Source organism: Apteryx mantelli, chromosome 12, assembly GCF_036417845.1.
Source record: "Apteryx mantelli isolate bAptMan1 chromosome 12, bAptMan1.hap1, whole genome shotgun sequence".
Taxonomy (NCBI): domain Eukaryota; kingdom Metazoa; phylum Chordata; class Aves; order Apterygiformes; family Apterygidae; genus Apteryx; species Apteryx mantelli.
The window spans coordinates 4,309,784-4,327,994 of record NC_089989.1 but is presented as its reverse complement, the minus strand read 5'-3'; the positions used below and the strand labels follow the sequence as shown (position 1 = coordinate 4,327,994).

Sequence of the window (18,211 nt, the reverse complement as noted above, 5' to 3'; positions counted from 1 at the left end):
GCAAGAGCATAAGAATGTGGATTAATTTAATTTGCATGTACAAACATCCTGTTATTCGAGGAGCTGCATCTGCAAAACGAGATTAGACAGTGCTTAACGTTCAACACCAAAACCGCTTCTCAGGACAGCCCAGGTGGCAATGCGAGCAGCCGCCGCCGCCACAACGCCGGTGATCACCGAGTGCACTAGGGTCGCCTTAGGGCTGTCATTTAGAAACCACGTAAATAGCCCAAAGGAGAGCGAGCCCACAAGGGCCAGCCACGCTTCCCTACTATCCCTCTGGTCGCTTTCTGAAAACCACACACACACACACCAAAAAAAGAAAAGAAAAAAAGGGAGACCCCGCCTCCGCCCGAGCCCCGGGACGGGCCGCGCGCCGCCGCCTCGCGCGCCGCCGCCTCGCACCCCGCAGAGCCGTTGGCGGCAGCGGGACGCGCGACGCCTCCGCCGGCCGCACTCGGCAGTGTGCGAGGAGCCCATTGGCCAGGCGGCGCCTCCGCGGGAAACCTATCGCCTGCCGCCTCCTTGCGCGGGGGCAGCAACGGCCGTACACAGCGAGCGAGCGAGCGGGGCGGCGGCGGCGTCGCGCGCCCCCTCCGCGCGGCCCGCGGGCCCTGCGGGCGCACGGGGAGAGCCATGAACCTGGGGTAAGGCGGGAGCGGAGGAGACGGCCCGCGGCCGGAGCCGCTGCCACCGGCTGCGCTGCGGCCCTGCCTCGGGAGGCGCCGCCCCAGCCCCCGGGCCCTCGCGCGGCCCGCCGAGGCGCCAGCAGCCCCCGGCGGCGGGTGGCGGTTGTTGGGCGCGCGAGCAGCCCCCGCGGCCGCCCGGAGCGCGTCGCAGCTGCCTCCTTTGGGCAGGGCTCCCCGGGGGGGGGGTGTGTGGGGGGGGAGGTTCAGGCGGAGCCGCAGCTGACCCTGCTACCGGCGCTGCCTGCGAGCTCGCGGAGCAGCCGGCTGCGTTTCCTGCGGCGCCCTGCCGCTGCCCCCTGCCCGCCGACGCGGCTGTCACCCAGCGCCTGCACGTCCCGCCTTGTAGTCCCGACACAAAAGCGTTAAAAAAAATAAATAAAAAAATCAAAGTTAGATGCTCGACCCTTCTTAACTGCCTTGTGCTGTTTTAACAGCTAGAATTACAGTTTCCGGCACTGCTGTGCTGCCGTGTTAATTAGCAAGTTTCCTGTGAATTGCATGCGAGCTTTAGAGAGGTTAGAATGAATATAAATGAAAGGCAACTTGAAGATAAGTGTTATTTTAAAAACACCGGGAGTGACATCATGAGCTCTTCTCAAATTAATGCATGGAATAAGGAAAATCATTTGGGTACTTTACACACATACCTAACTGTAAAATTTAAAGAAATCACAAGTAACACTTCCAGTTGTTTGTTTTTTTTTTTAAACCCTTACAGTAGAATGTTCTACTTTAACTAAAAAAGTCTTTTTTTTTTTTTTTTTTTTAAAGAGCTGCAAGAAAGCACAGTTAAAGACTGTTTTCAGAATACTGCTCCTCATTGTTGTGAGCAGTACTGGAATTTAAGGACATTTGTTTTTGCATTTTTTGTAGCGCACAGTTTATATTGTTCGATTATTAAGTTCATGAGGCAGGCTTATTGTTATAGATAACAATATAGAGTGGTACCTTCACTCTGAAGATTCATTTAGAAATATACCAGTTAAATATTCCACTATCAGAATTATAAGATACACTTTTTGATACCTGTTGATTTCTTTGCATTAAATCACTTCTCAGTTATATGGAAAACTAGGATATGAAAGACCATCTGGACCAAAAGTATATATATAGTATTATGATAAAACAGAATTGTTTTTGCTATTAATGTAAAAGTTTTATTATTAGCAGTTATGTAATAGTTCAGATTTCTCTCTCTCTCATTTTTACAGAGATGGACTGAAGCTTGAAACTGAAGTACTGGATGGAAAGCCTAGACTAATTTTAGCTTCTTACGGTATTTTTTAAATAATTTATCAAGTAATCTTTAAAACTTCTTGAAGTTAAAGTTAAGATCCAAACAATATAAAGCACAGCCTTATCAAAATATCTTTCAGATTAGGAAGAACAGTTTGAAACTTTGAAGAATATTTGTGAATTGTTCACCTTGTCACTGCTGTAGGTTGATACTGAACTCTGATTAGTCTGTCCATTAGTGAACAGCAGGCAAAAAGTCTTGACTCTTTCTACAGCTTAGCTTTTTGTTTTGTGACTGGAGAGACAAGTTGACCGTTATAGATCGACAGACATGATTTGAGGATTTAAGTAACTTTGCTCTGCTGTATTTACCAAAGAAAGAGGCTTAACAGCTCTTTGCTTAATTTACACAGAATTGCATCATATCAGTAGTTGCACAGCTGCAAACCAGTTCAGGTGATTAATAAACTCTAGATCTTTTATTTGTCATACATATGTTTATACGCAAGCATAAATCCGCTTTCTCTAACCATTCTACATAGCAGTCAGGTTACAGAAATTCTCCATTTAATACCTTCTAAACTGTGTCTCTTTCTCTGCATCTACCAGACAGCTGTCCGGTGATGCAGCATAGGATATTTTGAGTCAATAAAGAATACCAGTCTACCAGAAACAAAACCTCACAACCCCTCCGATGCAGCAATGCTACAGCTTTCACTTTTTCTAACCATAGCTAGCATCATTTGTAGGATAGGGCCAGTGTACATTCCAGAGTGCTCTTTCACTGTAAGATAAAGCATTACGTTTGGCTTTGAATTGGCCTTGAACAAGCAGTCTTCTGCAACAACCGATTTAAGAGGCAGTTCCTTTAATAGAGTTTTATCAAAAATTGTATCAAATTGCATTACTTCTGAATTTCCATTTTCTGCAATGTCAAATTCTGCCCATGGTTTTATGGGCTAAAGTAGGATTATTTTGTAGTACCTTAAGCTGCTATTTGAGATCTTTTCTCTTTTACAGAGAAAAGAACAAAGAAAACCCATAAACAGTACTTTGGAGTTCCCAACATTTAGATATCTCCTCATTATGAAGGCAACAGTCCTGTTTATATTTCTTTCTTCTTTCCACAGAGAGATGTGGTTCACATGCTATGTAGAATTCCACCTTATTTGAATCCTTAAATGGCAGAAAGAAGTCAAAAAGTGACTTACCTATTCAGATGAGGGTTGAGTGCCTGAGAGCCCAGGGAAACAGCCCCAAAACACTCTTACTGCTAAAATATTATCAAAATGGTGTAGGATTTAATGCCTGTCTTTACAGGACAACAGGTTAGCATACTTCTAAGTTTAACAATGTTTATCTAAATAGGGAACTGTTAATAATGGGTTTTTGCAGACTTTTAGAACAGTTAGTATTCTCCAATGTCTTTAAGCAATCATGCAAAAAAAAGGAAAAAGTGTAGGAGCTACCAATGCAAAAACATGTGACAACCACTGCCAGAGCAATAAGCAAATAATGCAGCTGAGGAAGCCTTGTTTTCTACAGATGTGTCCCACTAAAACATCCCTACTGTTCTCACCCTTTTCCATTAGCCCTGTGTGCAGCATTTCTTGTGTCAAATAGTTCCGTCCCTTTATTAATAAATAATATTATTTATCAATATATTAAGTATTATAATAAACAGTTTCAAAAACACTTAATATTTTTGAGATTGCCACTTCTGTGTAATCTGGTTTACAAGACTGAGGCATGTTTCAGGGCATGGGTAGGGGAAACACTAACAGATGGAGTGATTATGCAAGTATTGTTTCTTTAGGACTTCAGCGATGGGGGACAGGTTACATTGTATAGTAAGAAGGTGTTGGATACAAGGACTATCCTGGAAGGACATGACACAGAAAACAAACTGAAAAATCACAATAAGAAAACAGTTAGAAATAAGCCCTTTGCACAGTGGTGTTGCTGAAAAGTGGAATAAATAGCAAGGCAGGATCAGACTGGCACAGTAGTTCTATTAGATCTATATACAATTGGACATAGTTACTGCAATATATCTATCTAGTTGTTTTTCAGCATGCTTTTGAAGTATGTATACTGAAATATATTTAAAATAATTATATAATTAATATAAATAATTAATACAAAATAATTGGGGTAGATGTTATGGGGAAAAGCTTTTTGTCCTGTCTTACAAAGACAAACGTAACAGTTTAGGAATTCCTCAAGATCTGTTTTTCAGGAGGAAGTTGTTATTAAACGCTTCGCTCACATGTTTGTCTTTGTTTCCCCAATAGGTAAATCAAAACCTGCAGTGAAGGTAAGTGGAAAAATAACTTTGTTGTTAGAACATACACAGTTATACTAGTTAATTTATTCATACAGAAAGTTAAGAACACATTTGAAGCGTCTTAATATTTGTAATCAATGATGTTTACGAAAAATGAATGTGTATTTCTCAGGTTCATAACAGCTGTTAAAAAGAATAAATTTAAAGTTCTATGAATTACCTTTGGAAAATGCTTTAGCTTAGTTTTCCAGGAAGTTACAGCAGTACAGGGAATTACTTAAATGATAAGTTTCAGAGATCTCATTGAAACTCTGAAAAAACAGGGTTTTGAATTGTATTCAAGTCTCCATTCAGTTGTGCAGGTTGTCCCTATCTGAGTACGTTGGAATGAAAGCAGAGGTGGGGAGATAAGAAAGCCAAAAAAAGGTTTCAATACATAGGAGATAATTACAGGTGTACGTAAAGGGCCTCGAGAAAGATAACACCATTTAGAACAGGATGAAAGAACAGAGATTTAATTAGTACTGGCTGTATTGTGAAAACATGCTTGTTTGAAACCATGCTTCAGAAATACCAAAGAAAAGGAGCGAATGTTTGTGAATTTTTAACATTATGCTACACAAAGCTAGTTTTCATACTCTTGCTTCTAAATATTCAAATTTAGGTGCCATATTCTCTTGTAAGGTACTTCATTAGGTTTTACCGAATTAGTTTCTGTTGATGTAACAGAGAGGAAAAAGTGACACTTACTTTAACAGTTGCTTCAGTGTTGAGTTTGTTACTCAACTTAAGTTATTAACTTATTTAATATATGGTGTAATCTTACTATTTTAACAGATGGGTAATAAAGCCAGAGTCCCTAAACATGCCTTGAGAATAAGGCATACTGGCCATGTTTCGAGGTCAACACAAAATGCCTTTATCAAGCATGAAAGCTTAACAAATCCAAGGAGTGAATCAAGCTTATCAATGACAAAACGTGAAAAACTACAAATAACTGCAAATAACTCCTCACATGAAGCCCCAACTAAAGATCATTCTTTGATTTTTCAAAGAGAGAACACAAGCAGAAAGTTTGATTCAGAGAATTTTAATGTTGTTAAAAAAGGTAAACAGAAACCTCAAAACCCGCATACATCAGCTGAAGACCTAAGAAGAAGTTTGGTGTGTTTAACACAAGAGCAGCTTGAACAGATTTTGACGACTGTAAAAGAAGGAACTAGAAGTCTCTCTGAAATTCATAATGAAAAGCAAGAGGAAATGGGTAAGACGCATCTTGCTGCAAAAGTGAAGTTGTCTTAAGATAGTTGAATAAGCTAGCATCCTGGAAAAAGACAGCTAAATGTGAAAGCTTAACTCTGAGTTCATAATTTAAGGTTATTTATAGTCTGTGGAGGTATTACTCTTAAATGGTCTCAGACAAAATACCATCTGCTGTAAAATTGCCTGCTGTTGTTAGAAGCCAAGTGTTTGATAATTTTAACAGTAAAAAGTAAGGATTGGTTAATAATATTCCACTACTTTGAAGAACAAAATGGCTAGCAACTCTAAGGATTTGGTGCAGAAATTAACCATTTTACATTGGAGAAAACCCTTCAACACGTAGGACTGCACTATACTTTTACCATTAGGAGTTAAAAAAAAAATCTAAAAGAAAGAAACAAACACATTCAAACAGGCCCTTCTGGTTTTGTGAAGAGTTCAGGTATTGCTATGCATCTCAAAAGTAGTTGTGCCATTTTCCTGTGACTCTGAGATGCAATATGCATCTTTTTGCCTAGCTAGCAATATTAGTGACGAGTAGCAGTTAGTTTTGCAATTCTTATAGGCATGAGAACTGTTAATGCCTCGTATTGTATCCTTTCACCTGTTTGTGGACCAATGGAGGTCTTGTGTCTGTCACCAAGAACAAGATACACTGCAATTAAGTAATTACCAAAGTCACCAAAATCTCAGCTCTTAGCCAAGATTGTCTTTACTATATGTATAGTATTATAAGATACTCTGAAATTGTAACCTATCCGCCTTAGGCAAACAAGCAAGGTTAAAAACAGTTTTGCTAAATAGTGAGGAAATTGCAAGTTTCTGCTCTTACTAAAGTATTTGCTCAGTGCTGAAGAAAGTTTAGTAGGCGTATGCGTACCTATCATGTACATTGTCTACAATTTACTTCAAAGACCTAAATATAAATTTAAATTCTACTACAGCTGCTAATGAGGCATCAGAGGAAAACACTGTCACACTGCTCCAAAAAGCTGGTGAAATTTCATCGGTTCCAGATGAAGCTAACTCTGATTCAAGCAGGAAACAAGCGTATCCACAGGCAGAACAGAAAGTTGTTGTGTATGTAGATCTCTACTGTTGACTGTCTACAAAAATTGTGTCTGCAATAGAGATTCTTATTGTAATTTATAATCATAGTAAGAATCTCTTCAATTAGTAATTAAAAAGTTGCCTGTAAAATTAACAGATTAGCTTTTAAGGTAAAATAATTTTTTTCCTTCCTCTTCTCTAGAAAGAATTCGTGGAAACCTACTGACATGTTTAGTACCTTGGGTGAAAGAGAAGGGGATAAAGCCTTATTAGAATTTAAAAAGACCCAATGGAAGAAGGAATTAGGTACCTATAATACACAGAATATATATTTTGATCGGTTTCTTATGCTTAAATAACAAGATGCCAAGCAACCTTGCATTCCTTATGCTCTTGTAAACTTACTTATATCACTGTAGTTGCTACAAATTAGAAAACTGTGTACTTTATCAGTCTCCAGGACAGATTAAGATTCTTGAATTTCAAAATTCTACTCAAAGACGACCCTTACTCTTATTTCTTTCAGAAAACTTCTCTTAACCAAAGCACAGTAATAAGTATTTGTATTCATTTATGCTTTGTATTTCAGGAAAATATACAGGCTATTGATTTTGCCAGATTCTTACGGTTCTTGATAGCCATCATCATTGACAAATGAGTTTATTTTAAGGGGAAGTGTCACCTAGTCTACAAGCATGACTGAATAGATCAAATTACAATTTGACCTTGAATCAATTTGCATCCTTTTACCCCATCACCAACCAGAGGGGGCAGGGAGGAACCTCTGTAGAAATACAAGTGTTTAATACAATAGTAAAGCCACTTTTTGAAACAAACAAAAAAAACCCTTGCTTGCTGACCATCTGGCTTCAGGGTTTGATTCTGCATTGTCAATAGCTTTCCTACCATGTAAAATTCCATTTGTTTTAATAATACCACAATAGCCCAAGACCGATATGAAACAAGGAGAATTTATTTACTTGGTTTTTTGTGATAGTTTTCTCTCTCTTTCTGGGTTTTTGGTAAACCTTTACTGTTTTTTAATCTTCTCAGAGAGACTACCCAATTACCAGAGACTCATCAGCCATCCTGTCTAAGAGCAAAGTCATCTTTAGACTGACTGGTCAGGCAATTGTGACTTACTCTTGTAATCCATTTTACAGTCAAAATTATAGGATAGACATGCATTGTTTTTTTCTGAAATGCTGTTACCTGTCTACATTAGGAACTCTTACTACAGTTTGTTTTTGAAGATGAACAGGTAGCTCTGAAGAAAAAACTGAAAGAAACTTTGGAGGGAGAGGTGGGTTATTTCTGGAAAAGACCTGGCAGTGATAAAACCTGTTCAGAGAAAATGGGAACAGCTGACCCAGATAAGGTAAGCTAACAGTAAGCAGAAAAGAGCACATGGTTTTCACAGTACTGTTCCAGAGCTGAGGAACTTTTAATTTGTACAAGATTTTCATTCTACATGGATTGAGTGTTTACTGGAAATCTCAGTGCTCAGTTTTAAGTTCTGTCATGGTATGAAGTGCTGTGAAAGCAACTCTTCCTATCACACTTGCTCCAATTTGTAGCTTTACACATTAAGACTTTATAGTATGAACATCCCATTTCTGTCCTTCTATGTTGATTCCTAACTAAAAGGAGCAAATCTTTTCCAATTCCATTTTGAGGAATAGTCTCAAATGTAATTCCTGGTTATATAATTATTTCCATTGTTTGTTTGTTTTAATACATTTGATTGTTTACATTATAATAAAGCATCTCAATTTGACTTTTACAGTAACCAGCCTTTTTAAAAGTCTGCTGTCACTGAAAATGCTGTATGCGAGAAATATACTTGGATGAGAGTGCTTCTCCTGTGCAATTGATTGCTGTTAATCAGAGGTTATGGTTGTAGCTGCTGTCAGTTACTATAGTAAAAGCAAATTGCTTTTGTGTGGCCTATTCAGCATTCCTAGACGCTTACCATTCTTGGCCCCATAAGAATCTGTCTCACTCCACATAAGAAATACTGGATACCAGATTCATAACCACAAGTTTTGACTTAAGTTTTAATGAAGAGCAGCTTTTACAAGTATAATTTATTCGTTTAATATACATTAAAGGATATTTGATGCAAACAAAACAGGACAGCTAAATAAGTCTTAAACCACAATGGTCACTTTATTTGCAGACAATGTTTCCAGCTGATTCAATTACTACTGCTGATGAAAAATGTGTCTGTAGAACTATTTTAACCACAGAGGCTAATGAAGTTTCACTCAGTGTTTCACGTGGTCCAGCTGGGCAGTGTTCTGATTTCAGTTCTGACTTACCAGCTGTCAATTACACAGCGCTTGTGTTAGGGGTAAGATTTTAAATTGCATGCAGTTTTTTTGTTAACAGGTGTATGTCTTCAGTAGTTCTTTCAAACCAGAATAATTCAGTGGAGTTTTTCCTTTTGATTCTCTAGAGTACTGTGTCTGAATGAATGTTTTTCAAAATAATGACACTGAAGACTGAGCGTTTTCAGGGCTGACATGAAGAATAGTATTAGAGGGGTGAACTGAAATATTATGTAGCTTTTAAGCATAGATTAAAGAAATAGAGAAATTGGAACCTACTGGAAATAGAAGACTACTTTAAAAGGTATTGATAGGATAGTGTTCAAGAGGTTTTCAATTATGCCTAGTAGATACTGATAAGAGGCGTGATTTTTGTCTGATAGCATTGAGAACTGTCAGTGCAGCTGGAGTATAAAGTTGTTAAATAACATGGATAGCCATACATAAGTAGGAACAGAAGAAAGAAGTTAGTGTCCAGAACTTACTTGAAGCAGATCGCTACTAATTAGATCACACTGCTGAATCTGCCTGGAACAGACTGAGCAGTGAACCATAGCAAGCAGGAAGAAAAAGGGATTTTTATTCCCATTGTATATAATCAGGTTGTTCAGAGGGAGAGGCTGATAGTTCAAGTTAGAATAATATTTAAAGATTGCCTTATTTAGCAGCTTTGTTAAAACTGAAGCATTGTTGTAGAACAGTCAGTTGCCACAGTTACAAACTTACATTCATTGTTTTTGCAAAATAGCAGCCCAGTTATGCCTAGCAGTTGAAGACAGAATTTTCTGCCTAGTTTTTCTGTGGCTAAACAAGGTGCTAACATTTTGGTACAACTAAGAGGCTACTATTTATCTTATTTCAGGAAGCTGCACCACAGGAACGACCTTTAAGTGCTATGAAGCACGAGCAGCAGAAAAAGTGTCTTGAAGAGCTGGACAAACAGAAGGAAGAAGCTAAGCTACGAAAAATAGAAGAAAAACTAAGTTTATCAAAGGTACCTGCAGTTTAGAATGACTTTCTGGAATAAGAAAAAGTCTTTACTACATCAGCTTTTCTTTCAGTTTTTTTTTCCCCCCTATCAAGCTGTAACATATATATATATATATATATATATATATATATTTTAAAGTAACAAGAGGTGCCAGAACTCAGCCAGTTCAAACAATTTGCCTTTTCTAATACCTCTTCTTTCAAAACATGAGAGCAAGTTCATTAGTGTTCATTGATGAGGACTAAGTAGACTCCATTAGAAACACAGGCTCCAAGCTTACAAGTATTTTCTCATCACCTGTAAGTAAGTGCTACACCACAGCTGAGATTTCTTTTCTAGATTACAAGAACTAGTTCTCTTCTCTGAAGAGTTTCTTCCATTGGGCTTGTTCAGCTCTTTTAAGGAAACTCATCTGTAGCTGTCCAATGATTCAATTGCCTGATCTATCTTCAGGTGCATCCCTAATGATTAATTTTTTTTTCCTTAACACTCTATTTATTTTGTTGCTGTCATAGCATCTGATTCAAATTGATTTTGTTACCTCTGAGACATAAGGATGAAGTTTTAGACATAACAAACTAGTGGCAAAATTGTTTTTACCTGTAATGTGTCCAGGTTTTCAGCTTAAGTCCTTAGGACACCCTAATGAAACATTCAGCTAATAGCTGTTCCAGTATTTGGCTGGCAAAGAACAGTCTGCCCTATCTCATTTGATGTGTAGAGAGCTTGCTGCAGAGATAAAATCATTGGTGGTGTAACTGTTTGTTTTCTCCCTCATGGAGTGAAAGCACTAGGTGTTGGAAGGTGTGGTAGCAACACTGGCCAGACACTACTTTTTAAAAAGAAATTTTTGGTAAATTTTAGGAAGAGATGAGAAAAAAGGAGGAGAAGGGAAGTTAGAGACAATTGCCATGTGTCGGTGGTGTTCAAATTCTGTTTATGGGAATACTGTTCTGATGTGTGTGTATATCTATTTACACATACTCTTATGAAACATTTTTTTAAATACTTTTGCTCCCAAAGGTATTGAAGAAAATAGTCTTACCTTTCTTCCCTTTGGTTTTTCAGGCTGTTGAATGTAGGTTTGTTATGCTGGATCTAGAAGCAATCTGTGGGTGATGCAATTGCTTTGCAGGTAGAATATATGGAAAGACTATTAATAACATCACTACAGCCAAAAAAGGCCAATATACCTTTTACCCCTGGCGGTTTTTCATATAGAGGCTCATTATTTGCCAGACTTTGCATGCTTAAATACGAAGTTCTGCCAGAACGAAGCCTGGACAGAAAGCATTCATTCTTTAGTCTACCCTGATATGACTAGACAGGAAATTTCTGACCTGATTTCCTAATCTAGTATTTTTCTCTACTGTGGAACTAATATCCACAAAACAAAGCCAGTTTCCTTTTCTGTAACTTTGAATTACTCTTATGCTGATAATGACTTACTGATTTCCTTGCTTTTCATAACTAGGCTGGTATTTTTGGGGTCTTCATTGAGGGGACTGTAGGATTCATTTCATGTTTATTGTTCCCTGCCCCCCCTGCCATCCACTAGGCTCTGTAATATTACTAAGCAAGAATCTTGGTTACCAAAATTTGCCTGAAATGAACATTCACAACCTGTGTGGCCTTCTGAATTAAAAGGCTAAGGTTTTTTTTTTTTTTTTTCACTCTCAGCTTAACCATTTACAAGTTTTGATACAGCAGTTAATTCCTTGGACAGAAATACTTAATTTTAATTGCAGAATTTTTCAGACCAGAAGAGAGCTTCCCTATCCACCCCCCAAAAAAACTTGTTGCCAAGGTCGGTTACCTGCTTACACACAACCTCAGTCTTCCCATTCCCCAAGCTGCTGAAGGGATTGGAGCTGTTTTGCAAATGGAGCTTTGTAGCTGTGAAGGAGCACAGGTGTGAAACATTCCATCATTAGCTGCCTTGCTTTCTAATTAGGTATCTTTGTTGCGGAGATACTGTGGCTGCAGTTGCCAGTGAGCAGTCTGACAGTAATTTCACTTCCAACCTTTTTTTTGAAAGGAAGTTTCATGCATTTAATCTCATTTTCTTAAGTGTCCTCTTTTTCTGGTTTTGTGTTACACTCTTACCCCTTCTGTATATCATACTACAGACTTGCATAAGAATAAAATACGTTTCCCTGCTACTCCGATCTGGTCTTTCATCACTGAGTATACAAAGGGGAGGCAAAACTCGAGGAACAGGAGGAAGAATCATTTGGATTTGGACTGTGTTTTTCTTGCCTCTTTCAAAATAGTTGTAAAACTTTTCTGACAGAAGGGAAATTTTGTTTGAGGGAAGGATTCCCAAAATCTTTAAATGGATGTGTTAGTTTCTCTTCTGTAGAAGGCAAATTTTGAAGGAACTGTTCTCCAGTCCCTCCAGAGAAACAGTTCTTTTAGTCAGAAGTGAAAATCTTCTCTATACCTATAGTAGGAAAAGGTCCCTGAGGTAAAACCTTAATCCTTTTGAGAGTGGTATATTAGAACACCCAATTGCCAACACTGAACCAAAAAAATAGGTCCAGGTGGAGAAGGAAGAAGGGAGATTTAAATCTAATATGTCACCTCTATGAAAATTCTAGGTACTTCCCTGAGATAGGATTTTTTTTGTGTTTAATTGAAAATAATGGTTGGTGTGGGTGGAAAAGATTCCGAGAGAAGGCTTATTTTATAACAGGCAGGCCTGTCCACCTGAAAATAGGAAATAAGAGAAGTAGTAGCATCTCTGGTGTAAAGGTACGCCCAGAAGTAATGAGTAATATGATACAGTAATATTCCCAAAGCACAGTAATCCTGCTACTGTCCAGAACCAAAATGTGGGACAGGGTAAAAGATGCCATTTGTCTGTGTTACTGGAGAGAGAGAATATGCACGTAGCAAGAGGAAGGGAGTATGGCTGAGCGGTGAGGATGCTGATGGGTCAGTCAAGCAGTCTGCAGTACTGTTAGAGAAAAATTATGAAATTGAATAGTAGTATGAATTGAAAAGACAGTACTGAAAAGCCTGAATTCACAGTAACCTTTTTTTTTTTAACTTTTTTGATTAATTCATTTTTGCGCTTCCTAGTTGATGGGTTTTTTTTGCTGAAAATATAGTATCGATATGTTGTTGCTGATAAAGTATATTGATCAGCAGTATGATTTCTGATTTGACTTGTATTCTAACAACAAACTGAGTGACTTCTGTTTTCCCATTCAGGGATTAACTACAGTACTGTGTGTATTATAGCTCAGCAACAGAGCTCAATAAATGTTCCTGTTGTACAAAATGTGTATTGTCTAACTCTTTTGTTAATCATACTTTACATAAACAGTGTAATTGAGTCCATTCCCATTTTTTTGTTGCTTCGTATTCATCTAGGCTGAAGAGCATGACAGATGGGCAATGCATTTTGATTCTTTAAAGAACCACCTTAATGCTAATGCACAACACCCCTTAAATGGAATGTACAAAAAGCAGCCTGAAATTCTTTGCCTGTCACCTGATCCTAAGGAGCTGACTGCTTTTATTCACCCTTTTTCACCTGCAGCTTTAGGCAACCTCATGCCCTCAAAGGTGGGAAATGCAGAAAAAGCTGCTAAAAACAGTGCTTTGGAACACAGTCAGAAAGTCAGGTGAGTGAGCTTTGTAAGAATAAGCATCTTCCCAGTCACTTAATTTCTGGTATCTCCTTAGAAATTAAAAAATATTTAGAAAACACTGTGTAAATCTGATCTGTAAATCTTACTCATTTAGCTTTTGCTGGTTTCAGAAATACTTGTTTCAGTTTTGAAGAAGACACCGATGTTTCTATTGTTCATTAATAAAGTTTACTGCAAATAATATTACTTTGCTCTTACTACAATTAATTTCATAATAGTAAATTTATACAATCTGATAGCCTGAATATGAAAATATTACTTGAAATCTGACCGAGGCTTGTGATTAAGAAAGGTTTTAGTTTTTTTTTTTTTAATTATTATTAAAAAATTCAAATGTTTCTTTGTTCATAGTTTCCTTCGTTCAATGACGGCTCTCCTAGATCCTGCACAGATTGAAGAGAGAGAGAGGCGGCGGCAGAAACAGTTAGAACACCAGGTAAGCCAGTTTTAAACTCTAATGCTATTTTAATGAAAAGAATGGACGAAAGCTAGTATTGTCACATGATTAAAGCATGAGATTTAATATCAGAATCCAGTGAGGCAGTTGACTTTTATGCTTCAGATTACGTTTACAATATTTTAACAGTATTTCACTCAGTTACATTTTACAGTTTTCTGTTAATATTTGTACAGAGTTGATAGCCTTTCTGTGGTTGAATTCTTGCCTTGAAAACCATACAACAGTCTTTAGAGCTGTAATAGGGTTTGTGTGCATCTTTTCTTCAATCTACACTGATCAATAGGACTGATGTTTGGAGACATCCAATCTGTGGATTGGATTTTATCTATGATAAATTTAAAAAATTTTTCTACTTTACTGTCATATATGTTACTTTACAGCACTCTAATCGTATGTATATCTGCATGAAGTTGTCTCTAGGGCAAGATAAAGAAGTCTTATAGTAAGTGTAATGAGCCTCTTCTGGGCAAACTGTTATTCTTTCTAGATCAAAGTCTTAGCTTCCAGTACATAAGCTAAAAATCAGACCACCATTTCTTTACAAAAAATACCACACCACCATTGAAAACAGAAAGCTACTTCCTTTGTATCTCAGGCATGTTATCTTCAAACTGCTTTTTTGAGCTGGTTGTTCTTTAATAGAAATGATATAGCAACTACCTATCTTGTGAGAAATTGAAAAAAAAAGTCTTTGAAATACTTTTCACTCAGTAGAATAGCTATTTTATATTTATTTAAATATGTATATATGTGTGTGTGTCTGTGTGTATATAACTAGCTAGACAGCTGTTTTCCCTAGTGCTGAATGTCACACAAACTAATAAATTGTCTTGATCTTTTGATTCTTAAAAAGTACATTTATTACACACACTCTCTTTTGAAAGTACATGGGTAACTAGCTTGTAATAGGTACCTTCTACGTTATGTGTTTTAATTTTACTTTTTTAATGATAATACTAGAAAGCAATAATGGCTCAAGTAGAAGAAAAGCGGAAAAAGAAACAACTGGAGGAAGAGCAGAGAAAATGGGAAGAACAAGAGGAAGAGCAGCGTCTAGCACGAGAAAGAGAACTAATGCAGAAACAGTTTGAAGAAGATATGCTGAAGCAAAAACAAAAGGAAGTGGGTTTTTGCATTTTGTTTAGTGCAAATAAATGGAAACTTTTTACTGACTTGTCTGTACTTAGTAAAATTAGATATTGTGAATAGAGGTAAGACCCATGAGGTAATAACCGTTGAAATACTATTTTTATATACTATTTTTAACTGCAGTGAAAGGTGACATAATTTGAAATGACGCAGGGGATTTTGCTGCCTCTCCATTAGAATTAATATAATTATTATAAAGTATGGAAAAATCTCCTTCAAAGCTTCAAAATGGTAATCAGACTTACAGTTACAGAACTCAGTCTGTGATAAGGTTAGTTTTTGAGAAGAATGGTATAATTGTCAACTTGTTCTTTTTCTTCACTATAGAAATGGTACTGCCTCATCTTTGTGAAAATTCAAACTACCTGTATTTTAGACATTTGAAACTGAAATATGTTTCCTCAGTCAATATACTTAAAATTAAATACTAATTTAAGGCAGGTTTCTTCTTTTGGGCAAGGCCCTTTTCAAGAAGAGAAATGGATAAGAACTGGTAAAAACGCAATCGTAGTTTAAAACAATGCAGAAATGTGATCAATAATTTTAAATATAAAAAATGACACAGCCTGAAGTATGCGATCACACTACTGGTCTTGGTAACTCGATGATTTTAAGATGCTTGAGTACCATGAGCTGTAACTGACTGGATGTGCTTTTACTCCGGATTAAAGATTTTTCAGAATATATTTTGGAAGAGTCAGTCATTTAAAATAAAAATAAAAATGCAGGGCATGTTCTAGAGGTCTCTCCTCTGTAACTTCATGGAGCTTTACATGCTCATTTTAAAATTACCCTGCCAGTAACCTTTTTGACCTTTGAGGACACATTTTGCATTTGTATACATTCTTACCACTTACAGAAGCATCTGTAGAAGGGGTGAAACAGCAGTTAAAGGCTCATCCAATGTTTTACTTTCCCTGTTCGCACAGTAGCAGCTCTTGGTGTTTTCTTCATTTCTGGAACAGCAGGAGAATTCCCTGTTGCCAGACAGTGACACACCCTCCCCTGGAACCGGCAGAAACGCTGGATCTCTGATCCCTCTGCATTTGCTGGAGGGAGAGATACACCATCTGCCTATAGATACTAGAAGAAACTGCTAAACATTTGGGAAGTCGTCTTTCTCTGTAACAGTTCAGCTCCTTCAACGTCCATCCTGCTCGCAGGTGTTTTCCCTCCCCCCTGCAAATGCAAGAGGAAGTGGGGCTAAGCTGGCAACATAGTCAAGGTTTTGGAGGGGGAAAAAACTGCTGTGTAGAGAGAAGAAAAGTTTGGAAAGGAGCTCTTCCTTGGTCCGGTCTCCTGCACCTTAAACCTATAAACTCTAAAAACTAGACTCCTCAGATTTAGGGATGTTTTGTCTCTGTTAGGGAGGCTTCTACTGCCTCCTTTCTGTAGAACTAGGAGGAAGGATATATGTTAATCTGGGCTTCTTTTATTTCATTTAAACCACATGATACAGGAAGTCATAGATGAATCAAATCAGATAGATAGCATTTAGGAAAACACATTTATTAGAAAAGGGAGTTAAATATACAAATAATTATCAGGATCTAAATGATAGCCATTTAATGCTAGGATTGAACGTCTTTTAATAGCATTGCAGAAACTCTGATTTTACCTTTATAATCATAAAGTTTAATATTAAAGAATTGCATCTATTCAAGTGGTTTAACAAAAAAGCTTTATCCAAAATAAGAATATATGTAAACCTGAGGGATTATGTGGAGATTAATTAATCCTATTTATTTTGCTCTCAAAATAAATTATCAATCCCATGTATTTACTTTTTTATTATAGGAACTCATGACTCTTAAAACAAATGAGCTCTATCAGACAATGCAGAAAGCTCAGGAATTAGCACAGAGATTAAAACAAGAACAGCGCATTCGAGACTTGGCACAGAAAGGACATGACATTTCAAAACTTCAGAAGAATCTTGGTGGTGGCAAGTACCAACCTTTTCATATGCAGTTTGCCTATTCTTTTGGCATTTGCATGGGAGGGTTTTGGTTTTTGGGGGGGGGGGGTGGCAGTCAAAAATGTCTGCATTCTTAATAGGATCAGAAACTGCTCCTTTGCTTCAGGATCCAAATTTCATTTCAGTTTATTTAAAGAGCCTTCCAAACAAGTATCAATGTTAATTAATACTGAGAATATTGTATTTTATTAAGCTTCAAACAGTACTTTATGTAAGGGAAGAAATACAAGGATATTATCAGAAAGGCATATGGAATAGTCAGACCTAAGTACTGTTGACTTGATTTTCAACGAAACAAGTAGAGCAGTAGGATCTGAATCATAGTTCTCAGTCTTTTGCTTTGAGTTCTAAAACCACAACAGTGTGATAACTTGACAGCATCATTTAAATGAAACATAAATAAATTCTTTAAATTTAGTAATGTATTTATTTTTAGGTGATACTGTATTTGAAAATTATAATACTGGCATTTCACATCAAAGTCATAATTTTTCTGATGACATTAACAGTAAGGTTGATCAGCAGACGTCTCCTCGGAAAGACACTGCTGTACAGACAGGTATGCAGCCCTTAAATTTAATTATTCCGTGTACCTCATAAAAGTGGGACAGCATGTTTGTGTAACTTAAGCTGTAGAGCCAGATCACTGTCACTCAGAATGGAATAAAACCAGAAAGAAATACATGGACAGACACAGGTGTGTTAGATTATCACAAGTAAAATATTGTCAGCAATTTCAGTTAATACTGAGATGTAAAAGTCGGCAAAGAGAGCTTTCTTTAGATTTGTGAAAAATGCTTCCACAGCTGCTTGCTAACACTAATTATATTCTAAATACATGATACATTTATGTAGTTGTTACCTACCTGTTCCAAATTAAAATCAGCCAGTCTGGAGTACAGTTCTGGCTTGGAGTCATGGCCACAAGCCATGTAGAACTAAATTTATTAAGGTGTTTTAGCATGTATTGTAGTACTCTTCAGTCACAGGCTTAAGTAACATGCTGTGGTATCTAGCCGGGTTGGGTTCCTAACGAATCCTTAAATATATTAGCAGAAACATTGTCAATAAATGTGGAATTAGAAAACAGAAAAGCCGAGACTTTACATTCAAACAATT

The 18,211-nt window shown here is 37.3% G+C and overlaps 1 protein-coding gene across 10 annotated transcripts in view; it reads left to right on the top strand.

Moving 5' to 3' along the window:
• Positions 1-525: 525 nt before the first annotated feature.
• Positions 526-18,211, top strand: part of CCDC66 (coiled-coil domain containing 66) — a 45,333-nt gene continuing 27,647 nt past the window's right edge. For 5 of the 10 annotated variants that reach the window (XM_067303762.1, XM_067303763.1, XM_067303765.1 and 2 more), the window contains exons 1-14: positions 527-647; positions 1,901-1,965; positions 4,220-4,242; positions 5,050-5,476; positions 6,420-6,555; positions 6,728-6,831; positions 7,779-7,903; positions 8,705-8,878; positions 9,718-9,849; positions 13,225-13,478; positions 13,857-13,941; positions 14,926-15,087; positions 16,912-17,059; positions 17,529-17,651. In XM_067303762.1, coding sequence (XP_067159863.1) covers positions 637-647; positions 1,901-1,965; positions 4,220-4,242; positions 5,050-5,476; positions 6,420-6,555; positions 6,728-6,831; positions 7,779-7,903; positions 8,705-8,878; positions 9,718-9,849; positions 13,225-13,478; positions 13,857-13,941; positions 14,926-15,087; positions 16,912-17,059; positions 17,529-17,651 — 1,969 coding nt within the window. In that variant the 5' untranslated portion in view covers positions 527-636. Of the gene's footprint in view, positions 648-1,900; positions 1,966-4,219; positions 4,243-5,049; positions 5,477-6,419; positions 6,556-6,727; positions 6,832-7,778; positions 7,904-8,704; positions 8,879-9,717; positions 9,850-13,224; positions 13,479-13,856; positions 13,942-14,925; positions 15,088-16,911; positions 17,060-17,528; positions 17,652-18,211 lie in introns of all 10 variants that reach the window. The other 5 variants (XR_010885455.1, XM_067303766.1, XM_067303769.1 and 2 more) reach the window with 5 other exon arrangements.